Raw genomic sequence first — 13,271 nt, 5'->3', positions numbered from 1 at the left:
AATGTCAGTGACGTATAAAAAGGGTTTCCAGTAACCCACTTCTGGTGTTGGGTCATTAGCAGGCAACCCTGCTAAGTTGAGACTGATTCCGCTGACAGCGACACAAACACTCACACACACACGAACACACACGTCCATTAAAGTTTTTCTTTTTTTGCTGCTGGTAGAGAAAGCTGCGTCGGGGAGTTTCCATAGCAGGAGGTGAGCTGCAGGAATTTCAAACTTTCAAAGTGTCAAAAACAGTGTGTGCGTGTGTGTGTGTGTGTGTGTGTGTGTGTGTGTGTGTGTGTGTGTGTGTGTGTGTGTGTGTGTGTGTGGAAGAAGAGACAACGTTATTCATTTGGTGAGCTACAAGTGTTGAACCAACATCAGGTGTTTGCTGGAAAGTTATAATTTAGCTTATTCGGTGGTTGCCTACATCTAAGTCTCCCATATCTATTCATGTTTTTCTTCTCTTACATATACAGAAAGCGAGCAAAGCTGCAAAGACGCAGAGCCGCAAAGCCGGCCTCTGTGATCTGGTGACAAGAGCAGGTTAGGGTTTAAGGATGAGATGAAAGCTGTTTCTTTTCATGTAATGTTTGTCAGAGCAAGGTGGCTACTCAAAATAAAACAGTTTACTTACTTATATTTGCTTGGAGACACTTGAGTAATATGCAATAGTGACAAAATCAAAACCATGTGAACTACTTAGCAGGCCCTCTGGTACGACCAACCTCCAGACTTGTTACACACCCTTTAACGTTACAGCCCCAAGGCCTTTCTGCCATTGCAGATTATCTACTTTAACTTCTCGAAGATTTTGGATGTTAATGTTTATGGATGTTAGTATGGCGTAGAATATTACCCAGGATCTGACGTTGAATCCCTTGTGTTTAAACACTTTCTCGCGTTCTCGACTGCAGGGTCCTGATCCCAGACTGGCCAGGGGAGTGATGCACGATATGTTCGTAGCGAACAAATGTTCAAAAGGAATCGGGTGTCGGGAGACACTCTGGCAAAAGACTCTATCGTTCGTTTGTTTCGTGAAAGACTCGGCACACAGGCATTCATACAGCCATTCACACAGGCGTTCACACAGGCGTTCACACAGGCATTCACACAGGTGTCTAAGATTCAGTCAGAATTTTGATTTTCGCGAACTGAAAGAGCAACGTGCCATACTCGCTCCTTGAGTTTCGATTCAATGAGTGTGGACGGTGGGGGGGCATCTCTCACAACTATCACGATTCAGCTCGGAATTGAATGAATGAAATGTCATAAATGACAACAACAACCAAGTGTAAAACTGTGGTTAGGAAATAAGAAAAATAACATGGTCTTCCTGTTTCCCAGTTTCTGGCATGTTCTGCTGGGTCAGTGGTGCTGTGAGCCAAACTAACAGATGGCTCTTACACCACTGGATGCAATGATAGTGATATGCATGTTCTATATAGAGTATGCAGCATTTGCAAATGCCGTGTTACGTTACTACTTGACATATACAAGGCATCAGTGCTGTTGAGCCTGAACCACCTGGGGTCTCATATATAGGAAGGGGAAAACATTGAAATTGGTGGGAAAATGTCTGTTTCCCCATGGGACCCATTGATTGCATTGATTGTGGACATGCACTTACCTGCATATGCTTGGGAATTATAATAGAGAGAGAGAGAGAGAGAGAGAGAGAGAGAGAGAGAGTGAGAGAGAAAGAGAGAGGGGGGGGGGACCAAAAGATTGTATAATAGGAAAGTCTGTTTCCTGACAGGAGAGAGAGGTTGTTCAGCAGAAATTAGTAACTCTGGTGGTCTCTCGAATCAGTTACAAGTGATGAGTTTAAATTGAAAAAGAAAAACAAAAAAACCCCACCAATTTTCACGCTGTTCGCAATGCCATTGAGATTCTCCATTCATCTCTACAGGTGACTCTATAGGGGGCGTGGTCAAAGAGTAGACCCACCAGCGATGTCATTTAAAGGACGCTCCGGAACGACTGCATCAGCGAGATGTGCAAATGGGGACGAGATCCATTTAAACTTGGGTAAACAGACAGTAAAAAAAACAAAAAACTTTTAGGAACACAAACATAAACAAAGCAAAGTGAGAGATGATCAGATTTTCTTTTTTTTGAGAGAGAGAGGAGAGTGTTTTGTCACCTTGGGATGTGCAAAACAACCAAAAAAACCACGTTTGTGTTGATGCTAGATTAAATGCTTCTTTGTGAGTGCGTGCGTGCGTGCGTGCATGTGTGCGTGCGTGCGTGCGTACGCGTTTGTGTGTACATGTCTTACCCACGGTGAGTTGTCCGGTCAGCTGTCCTTGATTGTTTCTGGCGTTTACCGTCACATTTCTATCAGACTGCAGAACCAGCGGACTGTCCTGGACAGAGAAGGAAGGAAGGAAGGAAGGAAGGAAGGAAGGAAGGAAGGAAGGAAATGTTCAGTTCTTGTTGATTTAGGGACAATTAAGGTGAAGGAATGGTCTCCAATCAGCCACCACTCAAATCCAAAGATCAATCAAATCGTCACTGTCATCATTCCAGTCTCTCTCCACTTAAATTTAACTCAATTGACTGAGTCGCGCTTGCCTGAACTGTGTTGAGACGTTGCAGAACTTGGTTTAATGCAATTCATTTTGCTTTGTAAAGGATTTATTCACAAGAAAGATCAAATTTCAAAGCAATGTAGCTAATGGGCAGGATTATAGGGAAAGATTGCACAAGGCAGACGTTTTATTTGAACCCCTTCCAAATCATTTTGTATGGGTAATTGGTTATTTATACCAAATTTAATACATTTTATTTATAGACCTTTTCATGCACATTTCAGTACATCTCGTACACTTTGTGAAAAATGGAAGAACCCCCCCACCTAATCTACACATTTATTGATTTAAATAGTTTTAGATTTTGATTTTTATATTTCATATGTTAACCACAATTGTTTGAAAATATTTATGAGGAAAATGGCCTTTTAAAGGTTGCGTTGGTTTTCAACCCTCTGTCCGGTGTACCTCTACTCTAGGCGAGTGATAGAGATGTAGTACCATAAATTGAGCGCAGCATTAGTTCAGGCGGGCCACAAAGTCATGCTCAGCACTCAAACCAGCCTCACCGGCTGATCCCATCCATGCATCCAATTGGCAAATCTCATCTGGGGAGCCTTCCTTAGGGAGTCGTTAGCCTGCCTACCCTCGTTGCTTTCTTTGCAAGCTTCTTTGCAAACCACCGGCACCCAAGCGCCTCCTTTTTTATGCTGTACTCGACTATCAATGTCATTTCTTTTGTCATTGACACTTGCTCTGATCTGTTCCCTTGGGGGGTCTTGGCTGCTGCTCTCCCTCGCTTTAGGCTTTCCATGTGTTCACATGGAAAGGCCGGGGGGAGTGCTCTCCTTGCTGAGGCTTTCCCTGCATGTCCGTGAAAGGGCGGGGAGGTCCCAGAACAGAGCCATACCGCCATATATAAGTTACTGAAAATATGTTTCTGCATTTGGATAAAGGTTTCTTTGACAAATGCGGTCCTGACTGAATTACACTAATAGTCCTGAAAGAAAGAAATAAATTGTGGCTGATGAAACTGTGTGTGTATTTTCATGTTTTTGTATTTTTCATGTGTGTGTGTGTGTGTGTGTGTGTGTGTGTTTTGTTGATTAGAAACCGAACAGACACACACAAATAATTCAGATACCGTCTCCCCCGCTCTGTTGCTCTCTTTCTACTCGTTCTGTTAGTGATTCCCTCTCTTCGATCTGAATAAAACTTTCATCTCCCCTTTATTCCTCCTCTGCTCTTTCTCTTACTAACACCTGTTCTTTTGTTTTCTATTTTTATCCACTCCATTTGCCTCTCTCTCTCTCTCTCTCTCTCTCTCTCTCTCTCTCTCTCTCTCTCTCTCTCTCTCTCTCTCTCTCTCTCTCCCTCTCCCTTTCCAGATTGCTAATTTGTTTTGTTGATGTGAAATGAATGAAATGCTCGCAGGTGACCCAATTTTTCCGTTGATTTCCCTAAATTAATATCTTTCCCCGTTCCGCACTGAATTCCAAATGAGAAATGTGTTAAAATTGGAAAGTCGCTGATCCGTATTTGTTTCCTCTTTTATTCCTCTCTCTCTTTCTCTTGCCCTCTCTCTCTCTCTGCCTCTCTCTCTCTCTTGCTCGCCCTCTCTCTCTCTCTCTGTCTTGAACTATTATCTCTGCTATTGTCTTTGTGCAGAGGTATTTTGCTGTTTTTATTTTTCTAACCTGTGCTGTCAGCATGCTGGGAATACAACACAGAGTATTTGTGCCATTGCATCCAGGACAGAGTTAGTCTGCAAGTGGAGTTCAACTTCTCAATCTGCTATGCAACTCTTTATTGATTCTTAAATCATCAAGAACTGCTGCAATAACTCTGTCCTGTGGACGACCTGTAGAATGACAAGAGCACAGTTTTTTGTCACACAGAACTGCCACCCACCCCCCTCTTTGGAGAAAAATCTTACCATGTTTTGGTCGTTAACCAGGGGGGGAGAATCACCACGGGTGAAAAAAAAAGATAGAACCAAAATCGACATGGAAAAACGTAAACATAGCAACATTGGCAACAACATGTATTGACAAAACAGAGTTAATTAAGTTCAGGAAAATTGGTACAGCAATTCGGCATGTGGCCTCTTCCTGTCATAGTTATGGCAGTAAATGAGGAAGAAAAGGATAGGGATGTAACCAGGAGGGTGTTGAGGGCATGTTCAAAGCAGGTGCTGGTGGTGTGTTCTGGTGAATAAGGTCGGTATTATATCGTAGCACCTCCAAGCAGCGGAAAAGGTTCATGCAGAAATATAGACACTCCACAACCAGGAAACGCAGGAAAGCCAGGCGCAGGCGCAGAACCCGGGCAAGCACGGGCCCGGAGCCAGGGCCGACAGACGGACGGCCCGCCAGAACCACCCGTACTGCAGGCAAGCTGGCGGGGCCCTAACGCCCACCAACGCTCTGCGATACCACAGCTGCGAGATGCATCACCTGGCCACAAGGCCTGAGTGCCCACCCACATAGTCAGGTGTCCTGTGCTCAGCTCAGGACACCCGGATTTCAGCCCCCCCACCGCTGATGCCAACAGAGAGCCAGATATGTGGGCCCTCCACGGCCGCTGGCACCCTGTGCACCCACCTCTCTCTACCTCAATCTACCTCTACCCCTATCTGTCGCTGTATATCTCTATCTGTCGCTCTCTACCTCTGTCTCGCTCTCTATATCTTTATCTGTCACACTTTTCCTCTGGTACTCTCTACCTCTATCTGCTGTTCTCTACCTCGTTCACTCTCTCTTTTTCTGTTGCTCTCTACTTCTATCTGGGATTCTATACTTCTAACTGCCGCTCTATTACGCCTACCTATCCGTCTCCATATGTCTCACTCTATCTGCCTCTCTAACTCTCTCTATTTCTCTATATTGCCCCTCTCCACCTCTATCTGCTACTCTACCTCTATCTGTCACTCTCTACTTCTATCCCTTGCTGTTTCTCTATCTGTTGTTCTTTACCTCTGTCACTCTCTCACTTTCCGTCACTCTCCACCAGTATCTGCCTCTTGATTTGTATTTACATTAATAATCCATGGCCAGTTTAAGGCAGTCATAGGGCGTAGGTTTGTAGAACACTGAGATCTCCATAATTGGGGTGAAGTCGTGACTGCTTGAAGGCTTTTTCATTGAAGTCTTTAATGACTAGATGCCTGAATTTTCAATGAATGCAACAGTTCATCAGAGCATGTAAACACCTCCTTGGATTCATTTTACATTTCTTGATGTGTCAGAAACTGGCTTGCTGGTTTCTGAATCATTTATAATTAAACAACATAAATATGTACATTGAAGCTAGAATAACAAAGACTGTGATGCAACATTTTGTAGAGAAAGTAGAGAAATATCACGTGGAACGTTTAAGTAGAAACACGAAGACTGGAGCTTTTGCCATAACCGGGCTAATGCAATGCATGTTACAGCCAACAAATTGTGAGAGCAGCAGAGTGTGAGGTGCTTTGGTCACCTTCTCATTGATTTTTTTAGTCGTTGCTTCACATGCTGTGTTTTGGTTGGCTTGCATATGTCCTGCCGGCGGATAAAGGTTTCTTTTAGTAACCCTCTCTCTGCCTCTGTCTCTCTCTCTCTCTCTCTCTCTCTCTTTGTGCATTCTGGCAGGCTATTTTGTTGTTTGGAAAGTCTGTTTACCACAGCAGAGCCAAATCTCTAATGTAACACACCACACACCCGGCAGCACCCCTGTCCAGTGAATTGCAACAGTGGAGGGTCAGATATAGACAAACACGCACACAAATCCGTCTTATCCCAAGTTGGCTCACAGCATTTTCTTCCCAAAACAAATTTAGATCCCCCCACTCGTACACTGGGCATTGTGTATCTTGATAACGGCCGTACGGTCAGATTAATTATTTTCAACGGTGCGTGTGATGGCTTTCACTACATTATCTTTCTACTACGCTGAAAGCACGATGGGGGCCCTTTGTAAAGCACGCCAGATGTAATGTTCTCCACATCATTCCAGCTCAGTGGGTGGTGAGCGGCGTCATCTCTGCTCCGATTCAGCGTCATCAGCGCGCTGTCATTCACGGAGCACTGCGGACGGAAGGCAGACAGTGGGACGGACCCGTTGGAGTTGAAGCTTATATGCAAATGTGTGGGGAAATGGCCGCTGTGAGTAACAGCTGCATATTAAGCCGCCACTAATGTCTGTTTGTAATAACAGCAGGTTAGAGCCAAGCTAACGTGCTGGTGAATGGAGCTTTTTATATATTCTTTTTAGGTGAGAATGTGTGCAACTCTCAGTCCTACACGACTGAAAATACAGTATGACTCTAATTCCATGGTTCTCAACCAGAGCTAGGGAGAAAACTACGGCTATGAACTTTATGCACTCCTAACACTTATGAGCATTAGGTGTCTTTAGGACTGTGAAAAACATTGTTGTTCTAATAGTAAAAATACAATTCTAATTATAACTTTAATGACATATATACTGTATATATACAGTACATATATACAGGAACTCCTCACTTAGGGACCTACCTGTTTAACGACTGTGGTTCTGACTTACGACCAGCTCTCTGACCAGTCAGTATTGTACGCCGCGTACAATTCCGCGGCGTCTCAGCGTCAAGCATCTCATCGCGTACCACCCTTTATATACTATACTGTATGTACTATATACACTATATACACTGTGTATACATCTCATCTCATCACCGTTCTCAGTCTCAGTGTCGTTCCTGCAATCTGTCAGTATTCACTACACTTGTGTTCGCAATCGCCACGCCCCCTTACCGTGAAATAACACGGGACCTTGCTTACCGACCAATTCTTGGCCGATAAGACCTGGTCCTAGGATCGGAACTCAGTCATTAAGTGAGGAGTACCTGTATATATATATATATATATATATATATATTTTTTTTTTTTTTTTATATATATATATACACACCGATGAGCTGCAACAATAAAACCACCACTAACAAGTGAATTTAATAACATTGCTCATCTTGTTGAAATGGCACCTGCCATGATCTGCCAGTGGTGGGATATATTAGTAGCAAATCAACAGTCAGTTCTTGAAGCTGATGTGTTGGAAGCAGGAAAAATTAAAATGCCATTTAATGGGCAAGCATAAGGATCTGGGTGACTTTGACAAGGGCTAAATTGTGATGGCTAGATCACTGGGTCAGAGCATCTCCAAAACAGCAGGTTCTTGTGGGGTGTTCCTGGTATGCAGTGGTTAGTACCTACCAAAAGTGATCCATGGAAGGACAACTGGTAAATCGGTGACAGGGTCATGGGCGCCCAAGGCTCATTGATGCAAGTAGGGTGTGAAGTCCAGCTGTCTGGTCCAATCCCACAGAAGAGCTACTGTAGCCAAAATTGCTGAAAAGGTTAATGCTGCTATGATAGAAAGGTGTCAGAACACACATTGCATCACAGCTTGCTGTGTATGGGGCTGCGTAGCCACAGACAGGTCAGAGTGCCCATGCTGACCCCTGTCCATAGCCAAAAGCGCCTACAATGGGCATGTGAGCATTAGAACTGGACCATGGAGCAATGGAAGAAGTTGGCATGGTCTGATGAATCACATTTTCTATTCACATCATGTGGATGGCCGGGTGCATCATTTACCTGGGGAAGAGATGGCACCAGGATGCACTATGGGAAGAAGGCAAGCTCGCAGAGGCAGTGTGATGATCTGGGCAATGTTCTGCTGGGAACCCTTGTGTCCTGGCATTCATGTGGATGATGTTTTGACAAGTACCACCTACCTAAACATTGTTGTGGACCAAGTACACCCCTTCATGAGAACGGTATTCCCTGATGGCAGGATAATGGGCCCTGCCACACTGCAAAAAATGTTCAGGAATGGTCTGAGGAACATGACAAAGAGTTCAAGGTGTTGACTTGGCCTACAAATTCCCCAGATCCAATCGAGCATCTCTAGGATATACTGGAACAACACGGACCAATCCATGGAGACCCACCTTGCAACTTACAGGACTTTAAAAACAAGCCGATTAAAATCTGTCTATTGCATTGTCATTTGACCCAGGACTAAAACCCAGGTGTTTCCTTTCCCATTCATGACAAATTCCGGATGTTTGGGGGTGTTACTGGGTTTTTGGTGCAGTGGGAAAGGGGTATTACAGGACCTAAAGGATCTACTGCTAACATCTTGGTGCCAGATATCACTTAACATCTCCAGAGATCTTGTGGAGTCCACGCCTCGATGGGTCAGAGCTGTTTTGGCGGCACGAGAGGGAGCTACACAATATTAGTGGTTATTAGTGGTGAGTTTTAATGTTGTGGCTGATTGTTTATATAATCTTCACATACAGTATATCGCATGCCATAAGGGTTATAATTTCAATACTTTCAACACAACTTTGTTTCCCAGGAAGCTCGGCGGTCTTTGCAGCTACACTGGATCTCGACAATCAAACTTTTGCTTTATTTTCCAGAGGACAGAACGTCGAATGGTGAAAACCCCCGAAGACACTAAAGAGAGAGTTAGCTAGCGCGTGACACTTGTTTACTTTCTGTTGTTATACGATCGCTGGGATCGAGAACAACAAATTAGCACCAGCGCACCAACAAACACATCACTTATTTAATAGCCCCGGCTAATTAGCCAAAATTAAAGGAGAGTGGGGGTAGAGCGAGGAGACTGGGGGCGCTTCATCGGACCCTGTTTGATTAGCATTCTCTTTAAGCTCCGGCTATACGCTGTGGACTCGTCCTTGCCGATGAATTAACAGCCCCCCTCCGCTCTCTCTCACGGTTTTTTGTTTCTTTTTCTCTCATTCCCATCCCTCTCTTTGTCCTCTATGCATCATTTCTTTCCACCCGCCATATGGATCGTCGTGTCCCCACCGCAGCCCACTTTATTTCCGTCGCCTTCCGGCGTTAACCTAATCCCTCTCCCCCCGGAAAAAAAAACAAAAAAAACAGGAGACACATTAAGAGTGACTGACAGGGAGAGAGAGAGAGAGAGCGAGAGAGAGAGAGAGAGAAAGAGCGAGAGAGAGAGAGAGAGAGAGAGAGCGCGAGAGAGAGAATTAGAAGTAGTGGACTTATACATTCAGGAGCGAGACACTCCAACCAACCAACTTGATAAACAGCCGCTAGTGCTGCCGATAAGTGCTTAGAGTAGGGATAAAAAAAATAAATCTGCATTGACAATCTTTTAATTTGTTGAATGAATAATCGACCGTCATTAAGTAGTAATTCCATAATGGCTGCAAGAAAGTGTACGAGATAAGCCTAGCCAATAACCAGCCGGCACGCTCAAAATATTCTCGTGCGCTGAAGGCTTTTAAAACAAAATGTAGTCGATAGCTTGAGATAAGAGCCTAAGCATATGTAGTGCACTACAGTGGTTTCTGGGTAAATCTGAGCTGCAGAGTTTCACAAACAGAAACCAAAACAGGAATGGAGACCGAGAGCAGGCGGCATGAAGAAGTTCAAGGCAAACAAAAAACACAACTTTCAAGAACACTTCTTCAGATGGTGAATCTTCTTCAAACCCTCATTGTGGTAAACTGTACACCGCCCACTCACATACAGACAAATGCTGCATGCAATTATGTCAACGCTTATTACTAAACAGCTCTGTGGAATACTCGATTCTGATTGGTCAATAGTGGCAATCTGGTAATAATGACCGTGGTCATGGGCAACCACTTCTCTGCCTGAATTCACATCCCTTGTTTTATTCTACAAACACTAGCCAGTGGTGATATCTAGTGTTGCAACATAGAACTTACAACGGCAGACTTGAGGACATCAACACAGATGGCCAATTTCAAATGAATAACAATTTAATAATGAGTCATTGGTATGGCAAAGGCTGTCGAACTAGGCTACTAGCTATAAAATTGAAATCAATATTCCGAACCCTCTTCAGAGTGTCGGGGGTTATTTTACGATAATGACCGGCTGACTGCTCATTATTCCTATTATGTGTAGCTTCGCTGAAGCATCGATGCAGAAATATGCTTGTCTCTTAGGGTTGCTTCCAGTAGTAGTAGTGTTGCTTAGTATGGTTTATTGGTATGCATCGTAGGGGCCGGTTTAGACGGACGTTTTGTCCCCCAGCCGCAAGCCAAAAACACAGAACAGGAGTTGGAAAGATTGTTATGAGGACCCATCTGGTCAGACACCTAGTCCGTAGCCTCATTATTACCTGACTAATTACGACGGCTCCCGTGGCAGACCACGAGGTGGGAACCGGGCGCCGCACGCCTCTTTTAATAATCAAAGTGAAGCTATTTGCCAGGATATACGTAGGTGTCACTGTATGCAGAGTGTCACGTGGCAGAGAGAGAGAAACAGAGAGAGAGAGAGAGAGAGAGCATAATGGGTGTGCCATACCCGGTCACACTAGTGTTATACAAATGATTCTGTATGTAATTGATGTGTTAATGATATTTCAAATGATCAAAGGACAGAGAATTAACTATTTAATTTTCATTTTTTTAATTAAAAAATTTTGGATAACAAAATGAAATAAAAATGACGTAGAATGAAATTTGATGAATGTAAATGTAAAAAAGGAATTAAATTCCTTAAGATCTCACATCAAAAAATCATGACCATCCAATATAGACAGTATGTAACGCTGGTTTTCTGGTAAATCCACACATTTCCTGGTTTATGTGTTTGTGTGTAGAAAATTGTCACAAGAAACAACGAGATACAGCTATCTTAAAAAATGTATAAATATAATAAAAATTGTTGCGCTGCACATATTAATTATTGAGAGAAAACACATATTGGAATTTGAATATTATAGAAGTCGGAAGTAATGAGGCGGATTGGAATTGAAAACATGAATCTATGTCATTACTAAAACAGAACGAACATGAAAGTATGAAAATATATGCTTGGGAAACCAATAATTGTCTACAAACATTGACACTAATCTTCAATAATAAGGACTGTAGGACAATTGTGAGATCAAACACACATGAGTTCAGTGGACTTCCTCCTCCTTGCATTGTATTCAGTGTCCTTGGTGATTTGAAACTGAGGAAATGAGAAGGAGCGAGAGAGAAAGAGAGGTCAGGACGCTGAATGGAGGATGCAGGATGTTAGGCCACAGACCCCGCATACCGTCTCTGACGCCCCCTATTCATTTCTGAGGGGACATTTTTAAGCCTCGAGTTCGGGTTTACACTTGCCCCAATCCTCGCTAGGAAATGGAGCCAGTACTCCAACATTTGGGAATTCTGGAATCTTGGTGTGCTCAGGTGGGTCGAGTGAAACCCTCTGTGGCAGTTTCACCTGACAGACACCACCCATGTGGCGTATTCAGGGCCCCTCCGGCACAGAGACACAGACGAAGGTGTAGAAAACACACAAGTTTATTGTGGAGAGTGGGCTTGATAGAATAAGCCCCGGAGCAGATGGACACAGGTCATGACAGGGCTCCTCTCTTCTGAGTGTGTGTGGGAAGGGGGCTTTACCTGCTGCTCATTAGACCAACCAACGAGCAACAGTTATGCAGCCACTCTAATCTTGGGTCCCAATTTACCTAGATGGAGGTCTGGAGTGGCTGCCCAAACCACACCATCCCCACACCACACCCTCTTTTGGTGTGGGGACTGTTTGTGGAAAGCCACAACTGCTGCTTCGATCCTCTAGTTCACTGTCTCGTTTTAGTCAAAAAATGGTTTACTAAGAAAGCAATGTCATTTAAGATGCAGTCATGGTGTTTAACCTTTATTACAGAGGTTGTCAAACCCCTGGTCCTTGACCCTGAACTGATTCGCAGTATATTGGGAACTGGAATGCAAATTTTGGGCCCATTGGGTTATTTGTTAGCGTTGAATCCCCTTTTTTGTCGACAATGAGGCCTTCAATATCAATATCGCCACCAAAAACAATTTCAAGAAATGAATGAAAAATCATTATTTGTTCGTGTTCCATATTTGGTAGCTCAAAACAGATTAAAATCCAGTCATTGTTCAGTGCAAATAGTATTATGATCTTCTTGTTTTTGTATTTAATTTGTGTACTATTATGTAAAACTCATTGCAATAGATTTACATAAAGAATGCACACACGGACGCATTCTTCAACTTGACGGAACCGGGTCCGACTTGAATGTGATGGGAGGCTTTGCCCTGCAAACAGTGGCAGCCCTGTTAGGCTGAAATGATTCAGAGCGTGCTCGCTGCATGCTAATTCCATCATGGCACTGTCCATTTTCCTGAAGAAAAAAAAAAAAAAAAAAAAAACACCCACAGGGCTTCTGTGGTCTTTTACACAGCCGTCCCTGACTGCATGACTAAATTTGATCTGGGTTTTTATTACGTGTGCGCATCGAACTACGAGACTGGAGACAGTTAACTAGTTCGACGATTCATTTACGGTCTAAGAAACCGCTTGGAATTTGTGCAATTTATATCACTGGTCTTCCACATTTCCACAAGAGGTTGAGACAACCCGACAACTAGAATGTGCATAAAAAAAATCTTCTTCTTGTTATAATAATAATACTAATAATCATCATAATAATTATTAATAATATTACGATTATTATTATAAATAGAATTATAATAATAATTATTATTATTATTATCACTATTAGTACGAGAAGTAGTAGTGGTAGTAGTGCAATTTTAGGGAATGTATACATATATGCAAATACAAACAAGGCCGGCTCTTCCTATAGACGACATAGGCGGCCATCTAGGGCGCCATCCCAGGGGGGGTGCCACCGGGGGGGTCCCACCCCATCACTGGTGTGCCCCATCGC

At 43.4% G+C, this 13,271-nt stretch overlaps 1 protein-coding gene across 1 annotated transcript in view; it reads right to left on the bottom strand.

The window, feature by feature from the left end:
• sgcz (sarcoglycan zeta) overlaps positions 1–13,271 on the bottom strand; it is a gene marked incomplete at both ends in the record, with an annotated part of 413,270 nt that overhangs the window by 93,233 nt on the left and 306,766 nt on the right. Inside the window, one exon of the mRNA XM_079999368.1 lies at positions 2,270–2,357. Within this exon, the coding sequence (XP_079855494.1) occupies positions 2,270–2,357 (88 nt within the window). The remainder of the gene's footprint in view (positions 1–2,269; positions 2,358–13,271) is intronic.

The sequence above is a fragment of the Zeus faber genome (assembly GCF_960531495.2).
Source record: "Zeus faber genome assembly, chromosome: 4".
NCBI lineage: Eukaryota > Metazoa > Chordata > Actinopteri > Zeiformes > Zeidae > Zeus > Zeus faber.
This window is presented reverse-complemented; position numbering and strand designations above follow the sequence as displayed.